The 27690-nt window shown below is 60.5% G+C and overlaps 1 protein-coding gene across 2 annotated transcripts; it reads right to left on the reverse strand.

Annotated features, from left to right (window-relative positions):
- On the reverse strand, positions 1-21727 carry LOC101876895 (semaphorin-3F). 2 transcript variants are annotated; one of them, XM_034066091.1, is made up of 19 exons: positions 21596-21727; positions 18543-18715; positions 9569-9729; positions 9349-9411; positions 8888-9007; positions 7477-7557; positions 5319-5412; positions 4823-4942; positions 3758-3897; positions 3569-3683; positions 3316-3385; positions 3049-3193; positions 2736-2958; positions 1925-2013; positions 1697-1738; positions 1362-1519; positions 1224-1291; positions 554-687; positions 1-476 (listed from the first exon to the last, which is right to left on the reverse strand). In XM_034066091.1, the coding sequence occupies exons 2-19, from the start codon at positions 18658-18660 to the stop codon at positions 66-68; spliced, it is 2352 nt and encodes a 783-aa protein (XP_033921982.1). In that variant the 5' UTR covers positions 18661-18715; positions 21596-21727; the 3' UTR covers positions 1-65. The 2 variants fall into 2 exon arrangements, with proteins under 2 accessions (XP_033921982.1, XP_033921983.1); XM_034066092.1 differs by lacking the exon at positions 7477-7557.
- Between the last annotated feature and the right edge of the window lie 5963 nt (positions 21728-27690).

Below are 27690 nucleotides of genomic sequence, written 5' to 3' on the forward strand. Positions count from 1 at the left end.
TATTTTTAATATTAAAAGGGGGGAAAAATAGACCACTTGTGCTAGCAAAGTCCCTGATGATGGTTTCATGTATGCCCATAGGTCTCTGGCTGGTGATTCCGGCGGTTTCGAGGCTTCTTCTGGTCCTGCTGCTCCTTGGCTTTGAGGCCAGCCAGCGGCTGTGGTGGGCTAGCAGCCGTGTGCCGCCAGTAGCCCTGGCAGTACTGGTCCAGGAGTCCCATTTCGGGCTGGGTGAGGAGCTGCAGCAGGTCCTGGTAGCGGGGAGTGGGGGCCCCCGGCAGGCCGGGGGGGGTCTCTGCCTGTACCAGCACGGCATGGACAGCGCGGCTGCTGAGCACGCGGAGCTGCACCTTGGTCACCGTGTGCTTGAAGTTGTTCTCGGTGGCGGTGCAGGAGTAGAGGCCGCTGTCGGTGAGCTGCAGGGCGCGCAGCAGCAAGCCCTGTTCCGTCCGCAGCACCCGGCCCTCCACCCGCAGCTGGGGGTGACAGGAACCACGTCAGGCGGCTGTAGCCCAGTGCTCCCCGGTACCCCCAACACCGTGTCCTGCCCTACCTCTTTCCGCCGGTCGCTGTTGTCCTTCTGCAGCAGCCATTTGACGCTGGCCTGGGGAGAGCGGGGCTGGCACTCCAGGAAAGCAGTGCTGCCCTCCACCCCGTACTGCACGGCCTCCACTGCGTTCTTGTTAGCTGCGGGGTGTGCCATGGGCAGCAGTTATGTGCTTCTGCACCCCTGCCCTGACACCCTCCTCCTGACCAATGGTGCTACAAGGAGCTCCTGTGCACTGCCAGCCACAGGTCTGTCTGGTCCCCAGCCACCCAGCAAATGTGCTCCTCCTTGAGTGCAGCCATGCTTCCGCAGGATGTACATCCAACTGTCCATCCACCCACCCACCCATTCAAATCTGCTCATTCTCCTCCACAAAATATCCACCTACCCATCCATGTTCCATCCATCCCAAATCTATGCATCCATCCACAGTCATCCTCCTCCCCAGTGTATCCATCCATCCATCCATCCATCCATTCATCCTTCCTTCCCTTCTCCCTTTACCCATATATCCACCCTCACAATCATCAACCCACCAGGGCATCCACCCACCCATGGATAGATGTCCCACTCAGGCCACTCATGTTCCCTCCAGCCATTGCCACCTTGTCCTTCCCATGCCCTCAGTGTGCACCCTTCCACACCCATGCTGCTGTCTGCCCCAGCCCCCCCTCACCATTGGAGTTGTAGCCTCGGCACTGGCGGATGGGGTTGCCGTGCCGCACATCCTGCCTCCGGCTGCGCCTGTGGGGAGGTGGGAGGTGAGCAGGAGTCTGGGCCAGGGGCACCCTCCTGCACCCCGGACCCCCTGTACCTCTTGGAAGAGGCGGAGTACCGGGTGCAGGCGCTGCCGTCCCAGGCACAGTAAGGGTCCCGGGCCAGGCAGCAGTCCGCACAGGCTTCCCCATACACATCGCAGCGGTGCAGGGCCAGGTGAGTCACCCCTACGGCCGAGGATACATAGAGTTGTTGCTGTTGGGGGACAGAGCAAACAGGTGAGTAAGGACACCCCAGAGTAAGCTGCAGCCTGCTGGTACTGGGACTGGCCAAGACACCAGAGCCACCCAGCTGCTGCAGTGATACTGGGCAGTGCTACAGCCAGACCTGGGATGGGATCTGCCCAGACCCCTGCCACATGCTGTGACTCACCCTCTTGGAGGAGATGGTCATTGTCTTGATGGGTGCTGGCATCTAGATGGGAGCAGAAAGGAAGGAGATGTAGGGGGAACTGCCTAGCCCATGTTGCAGCCCCAAGGCGAGCACCCCAGACCCCCTGCAGGCAGCTGGGGCAGCCTTAAGGGACTGCTGATGTCCCAAGGGGCTGGTTGGAAGGGTTGAGGACACTCGGCAGAGGGTGTAGGACAGGCTAACCCTCACCTTGAACACCTCAATTTCCTCCAGCATGAGCTCCTCTGTCTCCATGTCATCCCGAGGGAGCACGATGACCTTCTGCACAGTGCCCCTGTCTGCAACACACCATGATACCCAGGAGCTCAGTGCCACCCTTGGGCACCTGCGTCCTCCCCAGCTGGGAAGGGGGTCCCTGCTGGGGCTGGGGGAAAGAATGAGCCCCCCATAGTCATTCCCATCTCTCTCCTGCCATAGTAGGCAGCTGTGCCTGGTGTGTAGCTCAGGTCCCTGCCTGTGGCCAGGGACTGTCACCATCCAGGGCAAGGTGGGGACAGTAGCTGGGGACAGACAGCAGGGCAGGAAAGGATAGATCACAGGGGGTCTGGGGTGCATTTTAGAGCAGGGAAGCACTGTGCTGGATGATAGTGTCCCCAGTATGGGCACTGGAGCTGGGGAAGGACAGGGCTGGATGCTGGTGCCTCTAGGACTGGCAATCAGGCAGAGGAGACACAAGGCTAGATGATGGTTGGCTTAGTATGGACAAGAGGAAGCACGTAGGATGGGCTCTGGGGTAGGGGAGGACCAGGCTGGATGGTGGCATCCCTAGGATAGGAGATACCATGCTGGACTGCTGGGGGTGGGAACTGGGCACCGGGGCAGGGGAAGAACCAGGCTGGAGCCTTGAGGAAGGGCAGGGATCTCAGGGTGGGGGTCAAAGCCCCTGACCCTGCTCCAGCATGGTGGAGGGCACCGTGCTGTGGCCAGTCCCGGTGGTGGCCGTGCCCTCCGGGGCCGCGGCGGAGCATGCTGCGTTCCCCGCGGTGCGCGGCGTGGGTACCTGTGCCCAGGAAAAGCACCTCATAGCGCCCGTCTGCCGCGTCCACCTGGTCCACGGCCACGGTGGTGAAGCGGTAGTTGACATTGGTGCGCACCACCAGCGGCTGCCGGTGCGTGGGGTACACAGCGTGGTACATCAGCGGGTGCGCACGCATGAAGTTGATCACTTCATCAGGGTAGTCCTTGGTTGACTTCATGGATGGGGTGAAGGTCCCCCCGGGGCACTGCGGCACAAACATCACCGGCACTTGGTGACCCAGTGTCCCAGTGTGGGTTTGTGAGTCACCTCCCCATGAGTGCCTAGGGGTACTCACGGTGCCTGGCCGGGGGTAGGGCATTTTGCCTGTGTAGGGCATCCACTGGTAGTTGGGTCCTTCCTTGTGTGCAAATGGCCCGTTGAAGACCATACGGATGTCAGCCATGGAGTAGACACACACAGCAGAGCCCTTGAAGACTGACCTGGGAGGAAGGACCTGCTTTCACCCTCCAGCCTGGTGCTGCCACCTCCGCGGCATCACCAGGACATCCCCCTAGCTGGGACCCCTCATCCACTGCTGTGTGCCAGGAGGGTCAGCACTCACCCTGAAGCGGAAAACACAGCATAGATAACAGGGTTCTTGGTGTCCTGTGTCTGCTGGATGAAGACATCCTCTTGGGACAGAAAGATGGTGGTGTCACCATGGGGAAGGTGGGCAGGAGCCCCCTTGCACCAAAAGACACCAGGGCAGGGAGGAGAGCAGCTCCCCATGGGAGACTCAGTGGTGCAGGGCACCAAGGGTACCCCAAAGCCCGCAGGGGTGCAGAAGGGCCCCATCCCCATCCTCTCTCACTCACGGAGCTCATCGAAGTGTGTTTCAATCCCATCAGGTCCTGGCACGGAGCAGACCAGCCGGGCCTTCAGGAAGGTGCTCCACTTGTTCACGAGGCAGCAGTGGCCCCCATCGTCGTTCTGGAACAGAGGGACCCCTGTGCTCAGCTCTGCCCCCCCTGCCTGCTCCCCAGCCCCCCCACCGCTCCACACACCAGGCAGATGCGTCCAATGCGGGAGTAGACCCCAGGGCTCAGGGGGGCATCGGCCGACTTCTCTCGGAAGAAAAAGTAGAGTTTGTCATCGTTCCTCTCACTGCTGTCAGGGATCAGCTGAGCTCGGACAAAGGCTGGGTCTGGAATGACAGGCACAGCATGACACTGTCAGCACAGCAGCACCCCCACCCCATGCTGAGCCCCCTCTCCTCCGGCATCACCCCACTTATACAAGAGCACTGCTGTGGTCACAGGGTGAGAGATGTATCTAGACCAGAGGTGGGCTGAGGAACCAAGTCTCTCCGGAGGACATTGATGCTCAGAGCACCCCTGAGGTCCATGGGCTGGAAAGCTCCTGCAGCTCTATGAGCAGGGTGGTCAGAACTCGTCTCCTCCCCTGGGGAGGACCCATGCAGCCTGGAAGGTTCTCAGGAACCTTCTCCCTGCTATCCATCAGCCGGTGCCCAGGCTGTGCTGACAGCTCCCCCTCTTCGGGTTACAGCCCCCCGCTCCCCAGCCCCGCAGGAGCATCCCATCTGTTCTGCTCTGTTTACTCAGCTGCCGCCCCACGGGCAGGGGGATTCCGAGGAGGGCAGGATGGACACTCGGGGTCACCAACTGCAGATAACGTGGTTGACATCTCAGCCCTGCACAAACCCCTTCACGGACTCTGGCAGAGTCAGCCCCATCTCTCACCAGCTGCCTGCTCCTGCTGCCCAGCAAACTCCTGGCACATCCATCACTGTCCTACACAGCTATCTCTCTGCATTTCTGTCCAGATTTCTATCCTTCCTTCCATCCATCCATCCATCCATCCATCCATCCATCCATCCATCAATCCATCCATCCATCCATCAATCCATCCATCCATCCATCCATCCATCTCTTCACCCATTTGTCCACCAATTCACACACTCATCTGCCCCACACCACCACCCATTCACCTGCCCATGCTGGTTACTCTCTGTCCTGGAAGAAGGATGCAGCATGACACAATGGGTCTCATCTCTAGGGCTGAAACCCTTGGGTTCCCAGAGAACCTGGGCCAATGACACATCAACTCACCATTGAGCCAGCGTGAATTGTACTGGTCTGTCCTCATGGCTGTCTGCTTGCCCATGGTGCGGAAGATGGCTGCGTCCGTGCCCATGAAGTCAATGTAGACACCAGCATAGAGCTCTTCATCTGCAGAGAGCAAAGCCAGGGATACCCACCCAGTCCCATCCACCCATCTTCTCCCACTGCCTCTGGCTCCATCAAGTCCCAGCCCTGACTGGTAGTCACCAGGCAACCAAGAAACACTGTCAGTGGCTGTCCCAGAGAGCTCAGGAGGTGGACACTGGTCTATAACCAGGACCCCAGCTCCACTGAGGAGGACTGGGCATCCCAGGTGCCTGGCCATCCACAGCTGTAGCAGACAGTGGTGGCAGGGGCAGGAGCCCCACTCCTGAGGGATATTTGGGCAATGCAAGAAGACAGAGCGAGCAGCTGTCCCGTATCACCTACATGTTCCCTCTGCCTAACACAGGCAGTGCCAGCCCCAGGGAGATACAAGACTTACTTATTAACGCAGAGACGGTGTCAACTTTGGGGTCATAGGAACACTTCCCCTTGCCTGACTCCAGCTTGTCTGGCTCCAGGTAGAAGATATAATCCTGGAGAAGGAAGCAAACAGAGGAGCCGGTGAGACTGTGACCCCCTCCATCCCTGGGGCACTTTCCAAAGCCCATCGGTTGAGGAGGCCTCCTCCAGGACGGAGCTGAGCAGCAAGAATTGGTGCAGATGGACCGCACCAAGAGTCTGCAGGTCTCTGAGAAGCTGAAGCTCCCATGAGCTACACCTCCAACGTTCTGGGTGCTTCTCTGTGCCCTCCACCACTTGGAGACTTGGCTGAGCAGCCAGGCTGAAACAGGACATCCATTCTGCAGGTCCACTTCTGGGCAAGCATCTTCCTCCAGCCATCTCTTCAGTCTGGCCGGTCACACTGCACATCACTGCTTGGCTAGCTCCAGGTCACTCAGCTCCAGCTGCTTTGGTAGGCAGGGTTTGGCCGGTGGCACAGCTTGGCACAGCTCAGTTGCTGGACCTGATGCGCTCCTCTTGTCAGGATCCGTTTTCCAGTGGGTACCACTGGGGTGGCATCATGGTCAGATGCTGCGCCCACTCCAGGGAAATCGCCCCATGTCATTAGAGGCCATCTCCCCACTGGTGCCTCTGCCTTCCCTGCAGCTATCCCCTGGCACTGGCTCATGTCCCCAGGCAAAGACCCACATTGCTTCCAAAGATGCACGCAAAATCTTCTACTAGTGCCAGTCTTCTGCTGGTCCTAGCTGGGGGCAGTTACCCCTCCGCCCCAGCATATGAACCCCCAGATAGGGGATGAAGGAGCAGCACATCACCCTCCATGGGCACCCCCCATGGGACCTCAGGCAACCAAATTGGGCTGGTCCTGTACTCTGGCTTTGACACAGGGGTGATGGATGTGGTGTCAGCCACCATCCATTGAGAGGTGAGCAGTGTCCTGGTAGAGCCCTCAGCTCCAGAAAGGACAGGAGGGAGGGTGGATGCTCACCATGAACATCTCCCACCAGAGGGTTTGCTCACACCAGCTCCTCCCAGAGCAACCCCAGCCACAGAGATGGACACATCCGTGTTTCCACTGTCCCCATAGCTGCACTGCACCACCTGCACCTCCATCACCATCACCAACACCTCTGCCCGGCACCAGCCCTGCTTCTGAGCTGGGCAGACCCTCACAGGGACAGCCTGGCTCTTCAGTACAGCCCTGGCCCTGGTTGCACCATCTCACCCTCCCAGTCAGGCAGCCTGCGAGCCGTCAGTGCCAGCACTGCTGTTTGGCTCATGTGCCTTGGAACACATCAGAGCTGCTGGGAAGCAGAGGCCAGCAGCCCCCAGGCTGCCCTGGCCCAGGAATGCACCCAGGAGCTTCTCCCTGCAGATGCTGGGGAAAGGTCCAGCAGGGAGGGAGGAACCTGGGGGAGCTGAGGAAGTTGAAATGGCAAAGTGCTTCCCCAGCTGGCACTGGGGAACTCAGCAGCAGGAGCTGCCCACAGCCAGAGAGATGCTCATGGCCTCTGCCCCAATACTACTCCCCCTCGGATGGAGGGGCCAGGGGACAGAGGGATGGGTGGGGTGGTCCAGGTCCCACAAGCTTCCCAGACCATGCACTGACCCATGTTAGTCCAGAAGGATGGCTCAGGGGGTGACACTGTCAGGGTGGGCTGGGTGTCCCCAGAAGCCAGGGATGACACGAGCCCCTCCAGGTCATGGCAAAATAGCTGCTCAGTGATTTTTATGTAGACCCTACCAAAACACCTCCTGCACATCGCCTTGGCATCATCCCCTTAACACATCCCGAGCCCTTTGGCTCTGCCAACACACGGTCCCACTTCCAAAAGACACAGCAAGCCCAGAGCCAGGCAAAGCCAGCAGTGGGGATGAGAGCCACCATCCCTGACAGTGTCCTATATGGGGACTTGTACACGTCCTGGGAGGAAGGAGTTAGTGAAGGAAGGAGAGCAGATGCCAGGCCGGTGGCCGGAAGATGCTGTGTTGAGAGGGAAGGAGGTGGCAGGGATGCCCACGGCACGGGGCCCTGGCCTTGGGGATGGAAGCATGCCGGTGGGAAGGAGCCCGCGGATCCAGCACTGCCCGGCTGAGGTGGGCACAGCTGCAGCGGGCTCCAGACCGGTTCCCACCTTGCTCTGCGCTGGTCTTGGGCTGAGGGGGCTGGCGGTGGATCTGCCTTCCCGGCCTCCCGGCTGGCTCGGCGGGTACCCCTGGGGAAAAGGAGCAGGGCACAGAGTTAGCACTGGGGGGGGAAGGGGAGGGAGGAAGCCCCAGAGCAGGGACAGGTGAAGGGGACCCTAAACCGGGTGACGGGTGCCTGTGTTGGGTTGCCCTGGATGCTGTGGGCTGTGCTGCCCTCCTGCAGGAGCCTCTCCAGGACGGATCCTGCTCTGTCCCTGGCGCAGGGCACAGCAACAAGGCGGCTGCCTGCAGCCATCCAGGGTGGGCTCACACACGGGGACACAGATGGCACCTGACAAATGGCAGCACCCTGTGCAGAGGAGCAACACTTCCAGGATGAGCTGTGGCATGTGGGAAGCTGCCAGCACCATGGGGACACTGGAACCACCCGTCCCTGACACATCGCTGCTGGATCTGATGGAGGGGACAGGCCATGATGTCCTCAATGGCACCAGCACCCTGGTCCTCCTTTAAAGTTGCCACTGCCCAGTCTAGTCCCAGTCAGGTCCTTATCTGGTCCCAGTCCAGTCCCAGTCAGCAGTGGCCCAAGCAGCAGCCGCATCACTTTGTGCCTATGCCTTGGGGACATCAGGGCAGATGCCATCCTCCATGTCCTCCATGTCCAGCGCCGTGATCCTCCCTTGGCTCGGGCTGGTGGCACCCAGCTCACTCCAGCCACAGGAGAGGAGACACCTGGGACCTGCACCAGCACAGAGGGGACGGGCACCTTGCAGGGCTTGGGGCCCCCCAGGACACCCATGCTGCTACTTGCAGAGACCAGCTCCCTTCCAGGTCTGTCCTGAGAGCACTCCTCTGTCCACTGTGCATCCAGCTTGGCTGCATGTGGCTTCAATGCCACCTTCTGCTGCACGCTGTGGTCCTCAGGGCCTGATGACATCCATCCAGGAACATCCCCGCCATGGTTTCATGCTCTGGCACTGCCACTGTCATGGTTCTCCCTGTGCAATGCCAGCACTGGTGCAGCGCTGAGCATCCTCCACATATATGATGAGGGGCTCAGCAGCCTGGCGGCAGGTGGGAAGCCAAGGGGGGACATTCCCCTTGTCCTGATGGTGATCCTGCAGTGGCTGCAGCCAGCAAGGTGGGAGGGCACATGACATGGAAACCGGCATCGCAGTCCAGCAAGGGCAGCCCAGTTTCAGCATGGAGAGAGGTCCTTGGTCTGCAGAGATGGCTTGGCCCCGCTCGGCAGTACAGCACCACTAGCCATGGTTACCCTCCAGCCTGGATTGCCCCCAGCCCTCTGCCTCCCAACCCTCCCAACACCAGCCATGCCACCCTCCTGCACCCAGCTGGGCCAGGCACCAGCTCACACCCCTCATCCCTCCCTCCCCTCACCTGGGCTTTGCGCCCACGGTTGACGAAGGCACAGATGGGGTTGTAGGCACCAGTGCCGCACACATAGAGGTGAGTCCGGTTCCAGGGCTGGATCAGGCGGATAAAGTTGCCACACTCTCCCTGGGAAGCAAAAAGAGGAGGTGACAACCCCTGTGAGGGGCTATGGGTTGGGGTGGGGCCATGGGTTATTGTGGTCATGGGATGGCATGTGGCATGTGTCATGGGATGGCATGTGTCATGGGATGGCACGGATCATGGTATGGCATGTGGCATGGGACAGTATGAGTTGGGGTTGGCATGGGCCATGATCTGGCAAACAGGAGGGCTCAACCCTGACTGGCAGGAGGAAGCAGCAAGGGCACTCAGGAGATGGCTTTTCCAGGGTAGGACATGAATCCCCTGCAGTGCTGGCCACCAGGCCTCTCACTGCTACCAAACGGGTGCTGGTGATGGCCACTCACGTTGCTGTTCTTGCCCGACAAGATGCACTCCTCAATCCTCTGCTGGGATGCAGGCCAGTGGATCTGCAGGGACAACAGCCCAGGGAAGATCAGAGCTCCTGCCTTGCTCCACCTCTTCCCCACCACCACCAACGATGCCCATCGAACTCTTGCCCTGGCACGTGAAACAGACCCTGGTTGTCCCCCTTCCACCTTCCCCAGCCCTGCTATGGCAGCTTACAATGAGGGGCTCGCGGTTGATGTCGTGCAGATCCAGTGAGAGGACGTAGTCCTTGCTGCCCACATACATGCGGTCATGGTCCTCGTCCTTCAGCAGGATGCGGTAGTCGCTGGAGTTGAGGAGGAAGTTGAAGAAGTGCGCTGTGCCCGTTGCCTTCAGCTCTGTGGGGGCAAAGGTGTCAGCACCCCAAGGACCCCAACCTTCTCTGGTGCATCCGTGCCCAAGTCCAAGCTTGGTCCTGGCCAGAGGACGTCTTGCGAGAGGAGATGCCACCTTCCAGGCCATGGTGCTCATCTCCCCTTCCATGAGTGCCATGATGCTGCCATCTCTGTGCAGAACATGGGACAATGGAGATGATCATGGCCGGTTGGACAACTGAGAGTGGCCAGAGGAGGGGACAACAGGATCTAGGCTCAGGAGACCCAGCTCCCCACAGCAGGGAGTGGAGCTCCCCACCAAGATGGGTCTGGAACGGGATGCTGCCTGGCATCCCATCCGGGAGCCCACAGCTCCCAAAGCTCCAGCATTGTCTCTCTCCTGCCCTGTGACCTCATGTCCCAGCCAAGCTGCTCGGATGGGGAGCTGGGACCCCAAGGAGCCATGTCCCGGGGAGGGGACAAACCTCCCCCAGCCCCACACACCCCATCCCCCCTTGGAAGTTATTTTTAGCCCGAGTGTGGGAGCTACGAGAGAAAGAGGATAATGAGGGTCATGAATATTCACAAGTGCAATGAGGCAGCCAGATGGAAGGCAGAAGTGCTGCAGATGATGTGGGCCCGTGCCAAGGACCACGCAGCAGGGGCCACGGCAACAGGGAGAGAGGACTTAAAGCCTTGGGACACTATCTGCAATGAATGCAACACCTTTGGAGGTGCCACTCCCTCTGGAAGCCACTCAGCCATCAGATGCCACCTCCATGGGATGACATCTGCACTGGATGCCACTCCCTTTGGAGATGCCATTCTCTTTAGATGCCACAAACAGCCATCAGGTGCCAGCTCCATGGGACACTATCTGCCCCAGATCCTATCTCCTTTGGAGATTCTACCACCTTTAGAGGTGTCACCCTCTGGGTGTCATCAACAGCCATCAGATGCCATCCCCATTCATTGGATGTCACATGCATGGGGTGCCATCTGCCCCATCTGACCCCTTTGAAGGTATCACCCCCTTTGGATGCCATCCCCAGCCATCAGATTCCACTCTATGGTACGCTGGCCCCATGATCATCCCCACCCTGCAGAGTTTGTCCCTTCACTGAGGCCCCATCCATGCAGATGCCAGGTGCTGGGACTGGGGTCAGGGACCCCACAGGGACTCCCCACCATGGGCAGGAGCAGAATGGGGTCCTGCAAGTCAGTAGCAAGAAAATCACGCCAGCTTCCCAGCAGGGCCGGGCAGGGCTCCAGCCACCTGGTGCAGTTCCTACCCAGGATGTCAAGTATCTGCAGATCTCCCTGACCCCATAGGGGGTTGGCAATGTCCCATGAATGTCCCCAGGGTCCCTTCCCATTCTGGGCACATGGATGGTGGGGGTCTGTGCCCTGCACCCCTGAGCTCCAACAGTGCCAGGGATGCCCTCACACAGCACTGAGTACCTCCTTCTTGGCACCCCAGGGGTGGGCTGTGGGGCTGGCAGGGGGGTACCCTGGCCAGGGAGAAGGAGGATCTCCATGGGAGCCCACACCAAAGGGGCACAGGGGTGCTCAGGCACAGCCAGATCCATGACCACCAGTGTCAATGGGAGAACCCTCTCTGTGCCATGGCCACAGCAGTGCTCCCCAGCCCCATGGAGGGACACCCACAGCCTGCTCAGCACCACTCAGCCATGATGGTGAGGCCGGTATGTGCTGGGCACACAGTGCGGAAGCCACTGGGGCAGGCTATGGGAAACGGTGTCACAGGAGGCGAAATCAACCTCCCACCAGCTTGGGGTCTGCCTGCCAGGGCTGAATGGATGGGGAGAGCATGGTGGGCATGCAGAGCGGCTGCAGGCAGGAGGGTGCCCCCCCCATGGCAGAGATGGGGTGGCAAAGGATAGGGGACTGGGGATGCTGCCCACCCACAGCATGCTCCTTCTCCTGCCTGTTCCATCTGGGCTCCAGATGCTCCCTGCCTGTCCCAGCATTCCCTGCCTGTACTGTGGCACAATGGGTCTGGTTCCTGCCTGTCCCATGGCCTGCAGCTGCAGCGTGTGTGTGTGTGTGTGTACAGTGAGTAGTGTGCGTGCATGTATGTGGCCCATACAGCATGTGCGTGTGTACAGTGAGTAATGTGCGTGCATGTGTGTGCCTCACGCACCATGTGTGTGTAGCATAGCATGCTATACACATGTGTGTGTGCACGTACAGTACACACTGCATGTGTACGTATGCCCCATGCTGCATGTGTGCACACATGTGCCCCACGCAGTGGGTGTGTGCCTGTGTGTGTGCATGTGCGTGCCCCATGCAGCATGTGTGTGTACAGCATGTAACCTGCGTGCATGTGCGTGCATATAGTGTGCAATGTGCATGCATGTGTGTGCCACATTCACCATATGTGTATAGTGTAACGTGCGTGCATGTGTGTGCATGAACTTACAGTGTGCACTGCATGTGTATGTATGTGCCCCACGCTGCATGTGTGTGCACAGGTATTCTGTGCAGTGTGTGCATGTGTGTGCACGCATGTGCCTCATGCAGTGCCCTGGGGACACAGCATGAATCTGTTGGAGCTTTACCCACCCCAGGGATGCTGCTGTGGGGCTGGAGGTCAGGATCCAGGAATGGGCAGGATGGCCCTGGATGCAGCAGCAGCAGTGGGTGATCCCCAGCCCAGGCGCCCGGTGCTGGAACCATGCACTCAGCCATGGTGCTTGGGGCAGACACAGCCCTGGTGCAGGCACAGTGGTGATCAAACTGGGCAGGAGCCCTCACACTGGAACAACCCCACATCTGCCACTGCTGCCTGGCCTGGAGACACCATGTCCAAGCTCCCTGGGGACATGCTCTCATCCTCACCCTTGTAGCCAGGACACTGGTGTTGAAGGGTCCAATGTGAGTGATGGCCCCAAATATCCCACATCCATCAGGATGGCAGGCCCCAGGACTCAGCAGGACACAAGACCAGCAGCACAAAAGGGAGCCATACAGCCCCCCATGGCCCAGTGATCAGAGGGGGCATCCCTAAAGCAGGGCGGTGACAGACCCACTGCCCCGTGACGCCCTCTCCAAAGGGGACGGAGGGGCGGGCGAGCCCCTGCCCCAACCTCTGACCTCCCAAACTGACACCCCCTCGCCCTGCCCTCCTAATCCCACACCACCACTGTGCCCCCAAACCTGCCCCCAGCAACCGCAGCGGGACCCTGGGGACAGAGCAGGGCAGGGGCCCCTCCGGGGCGCTTGAAGCCGCCTCGTTAGCCCATGTGTCCTGATGAGCTTATTCCCTCCTGCATCCACTGCCAGCGCCGGCACCAGCAGAGCTCTCCCGGCTGGCCGGGAGCCTAATCCCATTTTAATTGCCAAGTACCGGGAACTGCCCAGCATCGCAGCCAGGGTGGCCTCCCTGGGGCGCGTCCCTCCGCAGTGTCCCGCGGAGCCCACATCGAGCCCCCCTTCCCCAGACTCGCCTCCCCAGCATCGTTTGGTGGCCTCAGGCATTGAGATTTAATTACCCTGCGCCCTCGAGCGATGCCGGCGGCCAGGAACCGGCGATGCTCGGTTTGCGGTGGCAAGCAGCACCACCCCATTACATCCGCTGCAAAGCCATATGCCCCCCGGAATGCCGAATTCGGGATGAATCTGTAGCTCTGGCAGCTGCCCCCACATCCACTGCCAGCACTGACCCCATCCGGTCCCTACCCATCGCCCACTGGCACGAGAGTGAAGCTGATCTCTAAAGCAAGGGGTAGATACTGGGGGCCTTTGACAACCCGAACATCCAGAGGGCTGCTTACTCCTCACCCCAGCCCCCTCAAACCCCCTGATCTCCCCCCCAGTATCACCAGGGCGCCGGCACTAAGATTTAATGCCATAAGGACCCGAGCCAGCCACCTCCCCAGGTGCACAATCGTGCATCATCGTTGCACCCCCAAAACCAATTACAGGCGCTCTCACCTAATTAGTTTCTAATTATGGGCTTGTAGCGCATTCAACATAATTAGCATGTAAATTACATGGCGTGTTTATATTCAATAACCGCTCTCCCCCCCGGCTGGCAGAGGCAGCGCCTTTCGGGAGCCCTTTCTTTGCACAAGGACGAATGAATTCACTCCAAATGCCGATGGATAAGCTCAGCGCTAGTCCCAAGGGAGCCTGGCCAAGCAGGGATAAATCCCAGCTCCATCCCAAAGCATTTTACCCCATAATTTTATAAGTATACCCCAAATTTGGGGGATGCTCCTCCCTATTTTTTTCCCTGCTTGAAATCTGGGATGCGATTCCTTGGGCACCTGGTGGAGGGGAGTGATGGGGAGCAATGCTGGGAGAGGAATGGGGGGCTGAATGTGTCCCCTCTGGTGTCTGAAGCATTTGTTGTTATTGTGGTTGATCAAAGAGTTGGGTGGGTCGCACGATGAAAGCAGAATTGCTTATTTGTTTGAGCGTCACTCCGCTACCCCTTGATGGGTTATTTATGATGTAATTAAGCTAATTACATGTAATAAGAGAGTTTCCGTGGCCCCCAGCCAAGCTCTTTTCCCATTTAACCGATTCACAGGTGGGAGGAAACCAAAGCTGCCTTGCTGGGGCTTGGAAGATGAAATGGCTCCGGCTCCGCTCGCTGCATCCCACCCCAGACCATCTCCAGCCCCCCTGGAGCATCGCTCCAGCCGGTGTTCACGGCAGGTGCCATGGCTGCCCGGATCAAATCCCTCGGGATGAAGTGGGTCTGACCGGGCACACCTCCATGGCTGCCCCGCCGCTTGGGCACAGGCCAACGAAAAAAAAAGACATAAAAAAAGACATTAAAAAAAGGGAAAACCTACATTTTTTCACCCAAAACCGCTGATTCATCCCACGAGCCTGAAGCCTGCCCCAAGCGCTGGCGGGGAACGTGTCCCAGCAGCATCGTGGGCAGGGGGGACCCTGGCACCACCGAGCATCACTGGGCAGCAATGACCCTGGTCCCCAGTGGGAGCCGGGCCATGGGATGCTCGAGCAGCAGGAAACCCCCCTCGAGGAGCAGGACTTGGGGAACAACACCTGAATGCCCCCAAACCGAAGAGCTGTTCCCCACCCGCTGGCTTTGGGGTTTGTGTTCCAAAGGTTTCTGACATGGTTTCTGCCTGCACCAGACAAGGTGCCGGACAGAAACGCAGCTGCTTTTCCAGGCCATTTGCTCCGTGCCAAACAGGTAGCAGAAGAGCAGCAGCTGGGGGTGCTCTGGGCAGGGGCTGACAGGACTGGGGCTGGGGGATGACACATACCAGGACCTCAGGAAAGGCCACGCTGGCTGTGCTGCTCCAGAAGGGGCGGTGTTAATTCGAGGGCTAATGAGCTTATTAGATATTGGCTGGGGGGGGGGGGGGGGGGGGGGGGGGGGGGGGGGGGGGGGGTTGTAATCACATGGGGTTTTTTTGGGTGTGGGGTTAAGGAGCTTATGGAGGTTTGCAGCCAGAGCCTGGGGGGCTTATCCTGAGCAGCAGCCGGTCCCAGCACAGTGGGGGGTGCTGCAGCCCCCCATCAGCCCAGCTGAAGAAATCCTCTTAGGGGGCACAGAGCTCAGGCCCGTGTCTCCATTCCCCAAGGCGCAGGATTAGACTGCAGCATTCCCTCCACCTTTGAGGGGTCTGAGGAGCAGCATAGGGGTTTGGTACACCCCCAACCCATGGCACCCAGCCTCCCCAGTACACCCCCAGACCTGGCTGTCCCCGTGCCCTTGGCTCTGCCCATGCCCCCCCGTTTCCCCCCATGTTTATCCCAGTCCGCTGTCACCAAGCGGTGCCCACAGCTGCGGCAGCTTAGGAGGGCGCCAGGACGGTCCCGGGGACACGGCCCCTTGTCGGGCTCCCCTCCAGCCATCTGCCACCCCCCAGCCCGGATCAAGGGTGCCGATGGCCCCCGGCCGAGATGCCAGCAGGACGGGAGGGGAAACTGAGGCATCCAGGAGCGAGGTCAGGCAGGGGCTGGCAGCAGAGCCCACATGAGACTGCACCGCTTGATTTATCCTCTTTAAAGTGGCATTTTCCCCCTGCAGGAACTGCCCTGCCTCTCACCCATCCCCTCCCGCCCAGGGCTGCCCCATAGCTGGAACTCTATGGCTTTTCCGAGAGGTGCTGGCATGGCTGCTCCCCCTTTGAAGCCTCATGGAGAGCCCTGACCTTGAGGGCTTCCCGCAATGATGCGGGGTGAGAGCCCACCCTTCCTTCCCACATGCTTTTCCCACGCTGGATGGGCAGCAGGACACAGAGGGATGAATCACCATCACCATCACCTCCTGCATCCTCGTGGGGAAAGCAGCAGGTTCTCTGGTGCCTGAGCCCCTGGCCCAGAGGAAGGCTCAGAGGAGAGGGGGCTGCAGGATGTGTATGGGAGAACGGGGGGAATTGTTAGCAAGGAGATGATTAAAAATATCCACCCTATTTCTGGCCAGCACTGGGCTCGGATCTGGGAAGAGCTGTTGGCAATAGGGAGCTGTGCCGGAGCCGCTCCCAGCACTGTTCTTTCCGTGCTGGTCACCTTCCGCCTGCCAGCACACGGACAGGAAAGCCTTGAGAAGTACAGACGGACAGGGACCATAGGGGTTACGGGATGGGGACAAGGACCGGGGGATGACCCTGCAGCAGGGCAAGGGAGCTTGGCTCCTGCTCCTTTCCTATGGCTTCCTTATTTGATGTATTTCTATCCCAGCACTCAGATGCTGGGGCTCCATGCAGGATGACGCAGGCCCAGGGAGCTGCGACAAACCTTCGGTGTGATAACAAGCAAAGGCAAACAAACCCAGAGCCGCTTCAGGGGCTGGCGGGGCTCCAGGCAGTGTGTGTGTGGGGGGGGGCAGACATAGAGACACACAGCTCCTTCCTAGCACCCTACCAGGCACCAGCACAAGGCCACAGCCACACCAGTGCATGGCGATGCTCCAACCTTCAGCATGAAATACACTGATGGTGGGGCTCTGCACCCCAACCCCAGCAGCATCCCTGCAGCCCACACCAGTAGCCACCAGGTCGCCTGCAGTACAATGGCTATGTCCCTATGTACCCAGCTCAACTCACCACACCAGTGTCCGACAGCCTAGCTCCCATCACATCCAGCCCCACTGCCTTCAGCTGCCCCAAAGGGGTGGGGACAGGGATTTAGTTACTGTACCAGGCTACCCATGCAAGAGAAGGGACCAACTGGGAAGTGAAGCCCATGGCTTCAAGGAAGCTCTGGGCAATTATCAGCTGGGGGAAGCTGCTCACCAGCAGCTCAGCATGCAGCTCACAGCTGGCCCTCGAGGAAGACCCTGGGCTCATTCTCTGCCACCACACTACAAGAATATGGCCAAGGAAGGGGTGAGCACATCCCTTCCCAATCCCAATGTGCTTTTTCCTCCATATGCCGGTGCACACCAGCCCTTCTCCCACTGCAAATCCCTCTCTGGGCACAGAGGGCAAGGGGGGCCCTGCCAGACCACCCCAGGTAGAAAGAAGGACCAGAGCTCCCAACACAGGCACATGGTCCCCTGTGCGGACCTCTGCTCCACTCAGCCAGGGACAAAACACCAAACCCAAAGCAGCCGTCACCCACAGCACAACAGGCCCAACCATGCTTATCTGGAATTAATCCCACTCCCGGGCATGCTGGTGGCTGTGGGACGGTGACAGGCATTAACACACACCTCGCCGTGGCAGCGGGTGCTGGCTCCATCTTCACCAGAGCCTCCCCTCACTGTGGCCATGAGGAAGACACTTGGAGCTGGGATAAGGAATGCATCCCTGGGCAGGAAACAGCAGTGGCCAAAGTGCCCCAGCAGCCCCTAAAACCCCACTGAAACTGCCTTTTGAAGAGGCAAAGCAGTGCCTGCTGAGCAGGGAGGAATTGCTCACGCCTTTCCAGCCCAGACTTGTCCCCAGCCTCTTCATACCAGCCATTTTTCCTACTGAAACCAGCCTTTACACTGGTGTCTCACCGTCTGTGCTGTGTTGCCATCACCCCCCCCAGCATCTCCTGCTGGGCTCTGCCAGACCAGAGCTGCCATGCTCACCATCAGCTCTGTCACTGCATCCTGGGCTCATGGGTTTGGTACCTGACCAGGGGCAAAGGCACTGTGCAATGTAGGCAGCAGCAGCTCTCCTTGGCAGCTCATGTCCCCCAGGACCCCAAGGGCAGGCAGACAGCAGGCTCCACATGCCTGTCACCCTCCTGACACGTGTCCCTGGGCTGGGATGCATGGAAGTGTGGCCCTGGCACTGGACACACCACTGTGGCAGAGCCAGTTTTTGTTCTGTTTCTCAAGGTTTGTAACCTGCCTCATTGCCCCCATCCCACCCCTCTCAGCATCCTTGACACAGGCACACAGAACCAACCCCTCTGCCAACACGCACCCTAAAGCTGAACTGGGGGCTCTCCCTGAGCTCCCAGCGTGGGCTGGGTGGGTCAGGCAGCCCTGTTACCAAAGAGTTAAGCCCCTTTTCCCAGCCCAACATCCTTCCCTCCTGCCTCTTGCCGGCTCCCTGCCAGCTCCCAGGCATTAATACCAGCTGGGGGGGGGTCAGTGACGTCAAGCTGGTGTCTGGACTCGGGGTGTAGCTGGGGGGCTCCCTGCACCTCTGCACCCAGCTTTGACAGACAGAGGGAGCCACCCATCTGCAAGGGGAAGCATTCTGGGGGAAATGGATTGGCTGATAGCCCTAAAGACCTGGGTTGGGGAGCTCAGCACACAGATTTATGGGGGTGCAGCCTGCTGATGCCCTGCCAAGACAAGAAGGAGCAGCCTGGACCAGGGTGCTGCTGCTCTTTACGTTCCTGGGGTCCCTCCCTGTCCCCAACTTATGCCACCAGGCTCTTACCTTTGAAGGACAGCTGGACCCTGGGGGTGGCGAAGCCGAAGCCGTGATCCTTGGCGTGGGCAGCCCGCCAGCCCAGAGTCAGCAGGGTGGCCCAGAGGAGTACACCGACCACAGGCATGGTGGACACACGGTTGGGCGTCAGGGTCGAGGGGAGTCCGGGGGGGGGCCCGAGCCTGCCAAAGAGTGCACAGGGAGGAAGGAAGTCAGTGTGCTGCACTCACCATCCCCTGGGGGGGATGAGCCCCACATCTCCCCATCCCACTCCCCAGCATGCAGCATCCTCCAGGGGGGGATGGTGCCAGCCCAGAGCATCTCAGCCGAACTCTGCTCTCATGGGAGGGGGGCAGGAATAAGGGGTGCTCAGCCTCACCTCCGTGGGTGCCAAGCCAAGTGTGCAGGGCGAGGCGAGGGCGGCGCTAGAGGCTGCAGCACACTCCTCCAGACGAGCAAGCCTTGCCCAGGTGAGGAGCATCGTCTTCACCCCCCAGCCTGCAGCACTCCCCCCCCGCCGCCACGCTGGCTCCCCCCACCCCACTACCCAGAGGGCTCCCATTCCCAGCCCTCTTCTCCCCACCTCTCCTCCCAGCCCCCAGCAAAGCCACAGCAAGCGGAGCCGGGATCAAATCTTTCCAACATGAAGGAAATCTGGACTTCATTATTCCAAGAACGTACAAAAAAAAAAAAAAAAAAAAAAAAAAAAAAAAAAAAAAAAAAAAAAGATTTTTCCCCCTTTCATAAATAAAAGAGGAAGAAAAGGAGAAAAAAAAGAAAGAGCCCTGCCTGTGTGCCAGGCAGCTGGACTCCCTGGGGCTCCGGCACGGAGCGGAGTCCGCCAAGCTGCCTCCAGCAAGCCACACACGCACCCCGGCACAGCACAGCACCCAGCGTGCCTACCAAGGGACCGTCTCCTCAGGCCCTATTCCCTCTCCCAAGGCAGCACCCTTGGGGTGGGGAGCTCCAGGGGGCTCAGGGCAGGATTTGGGAGGAGGCCTGCAGTGGATAGCCCCTCACATCCCCAGGGAGCTGCACACCAGGGTGGGCTTGAGCATCCAAGGAGCCCCAGCCTCTGCACTGGGGGGTCCCTACCATGCCACCCTCATGGGGACGTGCCCTCCATGGCTGTGCCAGCTGCCACAGCACTGCCTCACGGGGCACAGGAATACACAAAGGTGCCAGGTGGATGGCCAGGAACCCTTTGGGGCACAAGGGAGGGGAATGCTGAGCTGCGAAGTGGGCAACCCCGCACCCCGGGGCTCTGCCCGCAGCCCATCCGGTGGTGTGGCTGCCCGCTCCGCAGTGCCCAGCACACACCACAGCGGCCCCAGCCCCGAGCGGGACCAGGGCAGCAGCACTGGCACCGGCATGCGGGCCCCTCCAGTGACGCGCTTCCTCGAGCAGCGGGGCAGCCCTGGAGCGCAGCGGCATCGCCGTTCTCGGTGGCTCAGGGTCTTATTTCTTACTCTTGCCTTCGGAGTCGGGGAATATTTCGATTTACTCTATTCCCCCCCCGAGCACACCCAGCTCTTCTCCATTGTACTGGCATTCGGCCCCCTTCCAGGCTGCCCCCCCCTTCTCCCACCCATTCCCAGGCTCTGCCCTTCCCATCAGCGCCGGGACAGCCGGAGCCCCCAGCTCCTTCAGCCAGCCAAAACTCCAGTTGGTTGCAGTTAAATAACCCTCCCTCTCCATCCAAACCTCCCCCCTTCTCCCCGGCAGCTTTAGGAAATAATTCTGGCAAATCCCACTATTGCATTTGGATGGAGCGGCGTACGCGTCAGAGACAGGGAGCGAGATGGCAAACAAAGGAAAAGAGGGAGAGGAGGGGAGCGCAGCGAGCGCAGGGCGAGGAGGGGGGAAAGGGCCGGCGGCGAGCGGGGGCACCCAGGCCCGGCCGGGAAAGGCAAATTCCAAGGAAGCAAGAAAGGGAAATGGCTCATTGGAGTGCACCTTGGCCAGGAAATCTCTATTTCCAGGGTCATCTGCGCTCCAGGGAAACTAGGAACTCCAGTGGGGAGAGCGGCCACGTTCCTCTCCCCCAGCATCCGTGCTGGCTGGGGCTGGGGTGTTTTCTTTAGCAATTAAAGTTTGGCCGTTGCTGGTGCTGCCGAAGGATGATAAAAATCCCCCTCGGCTTTATCCCCCTCCCCAGGCCGGTGAACCGAGCGCCGCCGAGCCGAAGCAATTAGGGAAAGATTTCCTTAGCTGGAACGGGGACGCCTTTTTGGGGCCGAGACCCCGGGCTGAGGGGGAAACTGGGAGGGCTCGGAGGTCGGGCTGCCCGCACGCCGGTCCCAGCGGCCTCAGGAGCCAGTCCAGGGTGCAGGGAACGGTTTGGGAGAGAAAAGGAACACAGGAACGCAGGCAGGATGGGCAGCGGGAGGAGAGCCTGCCCCTCCTCTGGGCCACGGCTGCGAACACGCGATGCCACCAGCGGGCAGGGGGGCAAAGATAACCAGAAATGAAATGAAACCCGGGCGCTGCCCGCGGCCCTCGCACCCGGGACATAACTTTACACAACTTTACACCGCCGGCCCTCGGGCACGTCTGTCCCGGCCCCGGGAGAGCCCCCGGTCCCCCCGCTCTGCCCGCCCCTGCCTCGGCCCCGGAGGTGATTGGGGTCCCAGCGGGCGGCCCTCAGCTGCGTGCCCCGCGGCGCTGGAGGACTCAGGCGTGTGTCCCCTCCCCAGCACCGCTTCCTCGGGCACCCACCCGCCCCCGAGCCCTGCCCCAGCAGTGCCCCACAGCCCCCGTCCCCTGCGTGCCCCGTGCAGCCCAGGCACAACCCCCAGCCACCAGCTCCCGAAGGTAGGGTCACCGGAGGGGCTGCTACCACCCCGGTACTGCCGCCCGCGGAGCTGGAGGGGGGTGCGCTGTGCGGCACCGGTACCACCATCAGCTCAGGTATCCCACCGCCGGACTGTAGCCCCCGACCCGCCCGCTTCACCGGTGAGCGACGGCGCGAGGGGACACACACGAGTTCCGAACGGCAGAAAGTTTTCCCCGGTTCCCTCCCCGCCCGGGGGCTCCGCTCCGCTGCCCTCCCTCGCCCTTACCTCTGCGGGTGCCAGCGGATGGGGTACGGAGGGCGGCGGGGCTCGGCTCAACGCCGTGCCCGGCACCCACGGCCCCCCGCCATCGTGACTGCCGGCCCCGGCCCGTGAGCGGCGGCGGGGCGGGGCAGCGGCCCGGCCCCGACTGAGCGCCGCAGCCCGTGCGCTCACTGCTGGGGGGGAGAAGGGGGGTGTGATTTGCATAGCCCCGCCCACCCGACCCCGCCCATCTCCCGGGGCCGCGGGTTCGAGCCCCGCCGCCGCCCCCATCGCTCACCTCCGGCTCCGGCCTTTTGTTGCTCGGTGCCGGCGGCGCCCCCCGTGAGGAGCCGCGGGCGGCTCCGTTGGCCCCCGGCGCCCACCGGCCTCCCGGCGGCCCCGGGAAGGAAGCGAAGAGATAAGCGACGTCCCTCCTTTGTCTGCCAGGCGGGCGGCGGGGGGCGGCCCTGGGCGGCGGGAGGCAGCGGGAGCCGAGCCCGGGCGAGCCGCGGCTTTGTGCGAGCGGCGGCTCCGGAGAGAAACCGCCTCCCACACACGGCAGCTCCTTGGGCAGGGAGCGGGGCTCTTAGCCCAGCCCCACCTCGCTCCTTCTGCCCCCCCCCCCCGTGACCCCCAGCCCCAATCCAGGGGAGGATGGGTGATCCCTGACCTGCTTCAGTCCCCTGCATCCTGCTGTCCCGGGACCTGCGGGCCTCTGGGCGAGCTCTGCCCTGCATGCCACAGCATCCTGCCCTCCAAAGCAGTGCTGGCAGGTGCCGAGCAGCTGGTCCCCGTGGCTCTGTGCCCTGAGCTGGGCACTTCGGAGCCCTCCAGATTGCAGGCTCTACCCTGCTCTGCTCCCGAAGCCTGGGGCCCCCGCGGTGCTGCCTGTAAAGGCAGGAGCTGCCTCTCCCCCTGCTGCGGGTATAACCCCGGTGCAAGCATGGTGACCCCCACTCTATCAAGACCTTCCCCCTTGGCCTCAGAGGTCCCATCCACAAGTTTTCCACCTCTTCTTCCGCTACCCTGCTCCCACGCAGGGTAATGAGGCATTAAGACTCTAAGAAAGCACAAACAGTGCTCCTAGATGGAAAGGTGTATTGATCTTAGACCAATCATGTGCTTGTGTGGGCCTGGGCTGTCCCTCCCGGGGTGGTGCCAGTGCCTCTGAGCCAGAGTCCCTGGGCAGGAGCAGGGTACAGGGGACCAGCGCCATCCTGACATAAGGGCCACAGCACAGAGACCAGTAGACACAATCAAGCAGGCATTGATGCTGGAGCAATTCCTCCCCTGAGCACAGTCCCCTGCTCTGTCCTAGTGCCCCTCTATGCTCTGTTACACTGCAGGGATTGAGGACAGGGTGCAGGATGAAGCCTCCACCCAGGCACCCACTGTGGCTCAAGGAGGAGGCAGAGAGGGTGTCTGCACCCAGCCCCAGAGATGGCTCCTCAGGAATCAGCAGGCTCCATCCTTCACTGTCGTGCTTCTCCTCTGTCTTCCTCCGAAAAACAAGGAGTTTGTCACAGGCTTCTCAGCGCTGGCCACTGTGCAGGAGAGGGCAGCTGCAATGTCCCCAGTCAGCAGTACAAATAAATGGCCTGAAATACGATATGCGGGAGCTTCCTGGGATAAAAGAATTTCTAAGGAGAGGTTTTATTTTCCCCTCAGAGCCCCAGTCTCTTGCGGTCTGGTCCAAACACAAAGGCTGTCCTGAATTTCCAGTCTCACTTTCTCTCCTCTCAGCTGGCACATTGGGCGATGCTTTGGGGCACCCTCTCTCCTGTGCCATTGCTTCAAGGCTGCAGTGGTAGCAGGTCACCAGTGTCCCCAGCGCCCAGCATGCCTGGGGCCACTAGGCTCCAGTGCAGCCGCCCGGCCCCCAGTTGCAGTTCTGGAGGTGGTGACACACATTTGACAGTGAATTAAACTGGGGCAGCCGCAGCCATCGGCTGCTCTCAGCCACCTCCAAGCTACCTGCCTGGTGCTGTGGGGGCTGCAGGTGCTCCCTCACCTGCAGTGGGGTGACACCAAGCAGGAGAGGGGGTGCCCAGCCCTGCCTCAGGCCACCTTCCTGTGATCTGACCCCCAGAATGACTGTAGGTACCCAGCATCCCCTCCCTGTCCCTCAGAACGCTGGCTTGCTGGCATGGAAAGGGTCCTGGCCCCACCAGTGTATCATTAACCCAGAACTGAGCCATTAATGGCCTCACTCTCCCAAGTCCCCATCCTTATAAATCAGCCTTCCCTGTAACTTCCTTCTCCCCTGCTACAGTTTAAGCCTGTGGCTTCCTGTCCTAATTAACCAGTCAGGTTATTTGGCCCCCAGCCTCTCTGCACTTCCAAGCCACTCTGAGGGGTGGGTCACTGCATTCCCTGCTCATGCACTGACCCTTGGCCCCTTCCCCTCACCATGAGCTCTACCCCCAGGGACAGGGGCCACATTCACACCACTGAGGGACGCTGCCAGTCTGTCCCAGCTCCTCTGAGCTGGTTTTTGCCTCCTCAGCCTCTGCCCACAGGCCTGGGGTGGGCACTCACCACCTACCCAGAACCCTGTCCCTGTTTTCATTCCCTCTTCCTGACCCAGTTCCCATCCCTATTCCTGTCCCCATCCCCATCTCTGTCCCTATCTGCATTCCCACCCCCTTTCTTATCCTTATTCCTGTCCCCATTCCCACTTCCTGGATGCCTCAGCACAGCCTGTGCCATCGTCACGCTCTGGCCATCTGTCCCCTGCCTGGCTGTCGTCTCTCACCTCCTCCCCAGGCCTGGAGTCCCCATCTCACCTGCCCAAGCAGTGGATGCCAGGGGTGCCGGGTGGGAAGAGAATGGTTCCAGGAGGGTTGGGGGTAATGTGGCAGCGAGGGGTGGGAGGTTTGGTGCACCAGGTTTGGTGGCTCCTCACTGCCTGCTGGTCTGGGCATCAGACCGCTGCCACCCACCCCAGGGGAGCCTGCAAGGCACCCTGGGACCAGCTCAACCCTTTTAATGCTGTTCATGTGCCAAAGCATCCCCTGAGGCTGGCACCCTGAGGCTGGCACCCTGAGGCTCGGATGCTGAGTGCTCCGTGCCAGCCCCACACAGCCTGGCAGCAATTGTCTTCAGTGTCCTGCTCTGGGGGAAGCATTCCTGCTTTTTATAACTCTGGGACACTCCCCAGCCCTGTGCCAGCCCTGTGCCAGCCCTGTGCCAGCCTGCCTGCCTTTGAGCAGCCTGGGGGGGCTGTGCCCAAGCAGGGCACGGGAAGGGGGGGGCAGCAGGAGTCAGTCGCTGCAGGGCCTGTCCGACCTGCACAGCTGCATAGCTTGTCTGCAGCTATTAAACAAACTCCTCCATCTCCCCCCCTCCTCCGGTCCCCTTCCCGCCTGCCAGACGCTGCTTAACCCTCTGCTGCCCCACTGCTCTACCTAGAGCCTCTGGAGGCAGGAAGCAGCATCTGTGGATTGACTCATAGGAGAGACCCCCCCTCCTGCCAGTGCCCCCCAGCCTGGCTGGGCAGGGGAAGGGCATCCCTCCGGGTCTGCAGAGTGCCTGAGGCCTGACACCATCCTGTGGAGAGCAGGGTAGGAGTGGGCAGAAAGTGATAGGGCTGCAGGGCAACTGGGCAAGGCAGTGGGATGCAGGCAGGAGCTGCAAGCAGGGGAATACAGGCAGGGGAATGCAGGCAAGGGGGTGCAGGCAGGGAAATGCAGGCAGGAAGATGCAGCAGGGGATGCAGGCAGGGGGATACAGGATACAGTGAGAGAAGTGCTGCAATGCAGGGCAGGGGGATACAAGGACATGGAAGCAGCATCCCTCGCTTCCACCTCAGCTCAGCCTGGCAATGCCTTGAGAACAGCCTGCATCCCCCCCAGTCCCCACAAGCTGCCTGCACACTGCAGCTCTCAGAGACTCCAGCTTCATACGGATCCCTGAGCTGCTCCCAGCTCAGAACTGTTGCAGGGATATGCAAAGAAGTAGGATTTGCCTCTCACGGCTGAACCCTCCAGAAGGGTTGATGTGGTGATGCTGCTGTCACCATCCGAGGACACAGTGGAGAGGACAGACCCTGCCCGGCCTCTCCAGGACCTCCCCGATCGCCCTCTGCCTCCCACACTCCCTCCCGCAGATGTTTGGGATATCTGGGCCTGTGCTGCTCTGGCCCCAGTGACAAATGCTTGCCTGAGCTGGGTTTATTATTCTAAGAGCCTGGAGGTGGCTCTGGCCAACTTTCTGCCTGGGGCCAAGCCAGCAGCTGAAGGGCACCCTTGGGCATGGCCACCCCTGGGACAAGATGTCCCCACTCTGGGCACCGACCCCCTGGTACTGCTCAGCACCCCATGGTGGGCGCTAGGAGACCAGGGTAAGCCTGAGTCTCAGACCTGGGACTTGGGAAGGATGAAGGAGGGTGCTCTATCCTTCAGCCAGCAGTGCTGAGAGAAGGGCAGGGGGCTGCTGAGAGCCCCCCTGAGCCCCACACCGCTGCCCCCCTGCTCCACAGCCTGGCCTGGCTGTCGTGGGCTGGAGCTCAGCGGGTCGGTGATCGATGGCTGAGGCGATGGCTTGCCAAGCCCTGCGTGTTTGGAAGGCGCTGTGTTTGTCTTGGCAGGAGTGGGGATGTCATCTCCTCCACCTCGCACCATGACAAGCTGGGAAAGCCAACGGGGGGCTGTGCTGGAGCCAGGGCCTGAGCGGGTCCCCTGGCAGCAGCAGAGGGATTGCCCCACATGGGCAGAATGAGGTCCCAATGAGGAGAGGGGACAAGCAGAAGGTGATGTGAGGAAAAGCCAAGCCTGTTGTCCCCTGGCAGAGCTGGATTGGCTGCCCAGATGTGCCCCGCTGATGTGCCTGAGGGCATCAGATGTGCCTGAGGCTGCCCAGATGTGCCTCTGGGCTGCCTGCCTGGAGCTGCCATCACGCAGAGATGCTCCCAGACCAGACCCTGTGCTGGTCTTGCACTATGGTCACCACCCAGCCCTGTGCTTTGCAGGAAGGGAAACTGAGGCAGGAGGGCAGCACCACCCAGCAGCGGATGCTGTGGGGCTAAGGGGCTGGGAGCAAGGCAGGCTCTGAATGAAACAGTCTCTTGGTCAGAGGACAGTTTGGCCATGGCTATTCTGGGAAGGGGATGTGGTGAGAACACAAAAGGTAGCGCTGGATCAATGCCCAGCATCAACAGCAAAGGTATTTGAAAAGCAGCTCCTGCTGGTGATGGCAAGACTCCGGGTGGATCCATAGCTGCCTGCAAAGGGGGGCCAGATCCTGCTGGGGGTCCCCAGGCACCGCAGGAGCTCATGAGGAAAGGGAGGTGGGTGCCCTGGTAATGTCTGCAGCATGATGTGCTGGTGGGCATGTGGATGGGGAATTACTGGAGTCAGTGCTGCCCATGGGACTTGGGCCTTTCACTTCCCAGCTGCACTCCAGGAGGCTTGAGATGACAGCACTGGCACCATGGGCAGGGGATGTCCAGTGCGGCCAGCACCAAGCCTGGCGGTGGGCTCTGCTCCTGTGACAGAGGGACAAGTGGGATGCCCACTCCAGCTGCAGTTTGGTTGGCAGTGCCAAGAAAGGGCATTATCCATACTCCAGAAAAAGGAATCATCACCCACCTTTGCTTGTGGGTAGCCCCATCTCATTCGTCTCTTCTCCCTGGCTACACAAGCACATTCTCAAGGCTCTGCAGCAGCATCACAGTCATCAAGTGGTGATTGGGACCAAGCATTCCCAGTGCACTCTGGACCATCACACGTGGGACTATGACATAGTGGGGGACCACATCTGTATCACCCCACACATTGCTATGGAACTGGGCAGGAGCTACACTAACAGAAACCAGACCTGGGCTGCTGGCCCTTGCTCACAGTGAAGCCTCCCCTTCACTGCTGCCTAGAGCCATTTTCCAGCCCCCACAAATGCAGGGAAATGTTTGATGTCATCTGTGGAACAATTGGATAACTCAACAGTTTAAAGATAATTTCCCAATTTTCTGGAATCACCAAGGGCTTCCAAGAGCCTGGGAGAGCAACATGGGCCGAGGGTGGGAGCCAGCAGCTCCGTGGCACAGCCCTGGTGCACTGGTGTGCCATGTAAGTGGGTCAGTGGTATAGCCATGGGCATCGGCAGGCACAGAGGAGCTGCAG

This window comes from Melopsittacus undulatus, chromosome 9 (genome assembly GCF_012275295.1).
Source record: "Melopsittacus undulatus isolate bMelUnd1 chromosome 9, bMelUnd1.mat.Z, whole genome shotgun sequence".
Lineage (NCBI taxonomy): Eukaryota > Metazoa > Chordata > Aves > Psittaciformes > Psittaculidae > Melopsittacus > Melopsittacus undulatus.

Bases quoted from the DNA above. Each gene is read 5' to 3' on its own strand.
- LOC101876895 (XM_034066091.1), bottom strand. From the start codon at position 18,660: ATGCCTGTGGTCGGTGTACTCCTCTGGGCCACCCTGCTGACTCTGGGC. The intron at 4,943-5,318 runs GTAAGTCTTGTA...TGCTCTCTGCAG, and splicing joins CACCGTCTCTGCGTTAATAA to ATGAAGAGCTCTATGCTGGT. The intron at 2,014-2,735 runs GTACCCACGCCG...GGTGTGTTGCAG, and splicing joins GGTGCTTTTCCTGGGCACAG to ACAGGGGCACTGTGCAGAAG.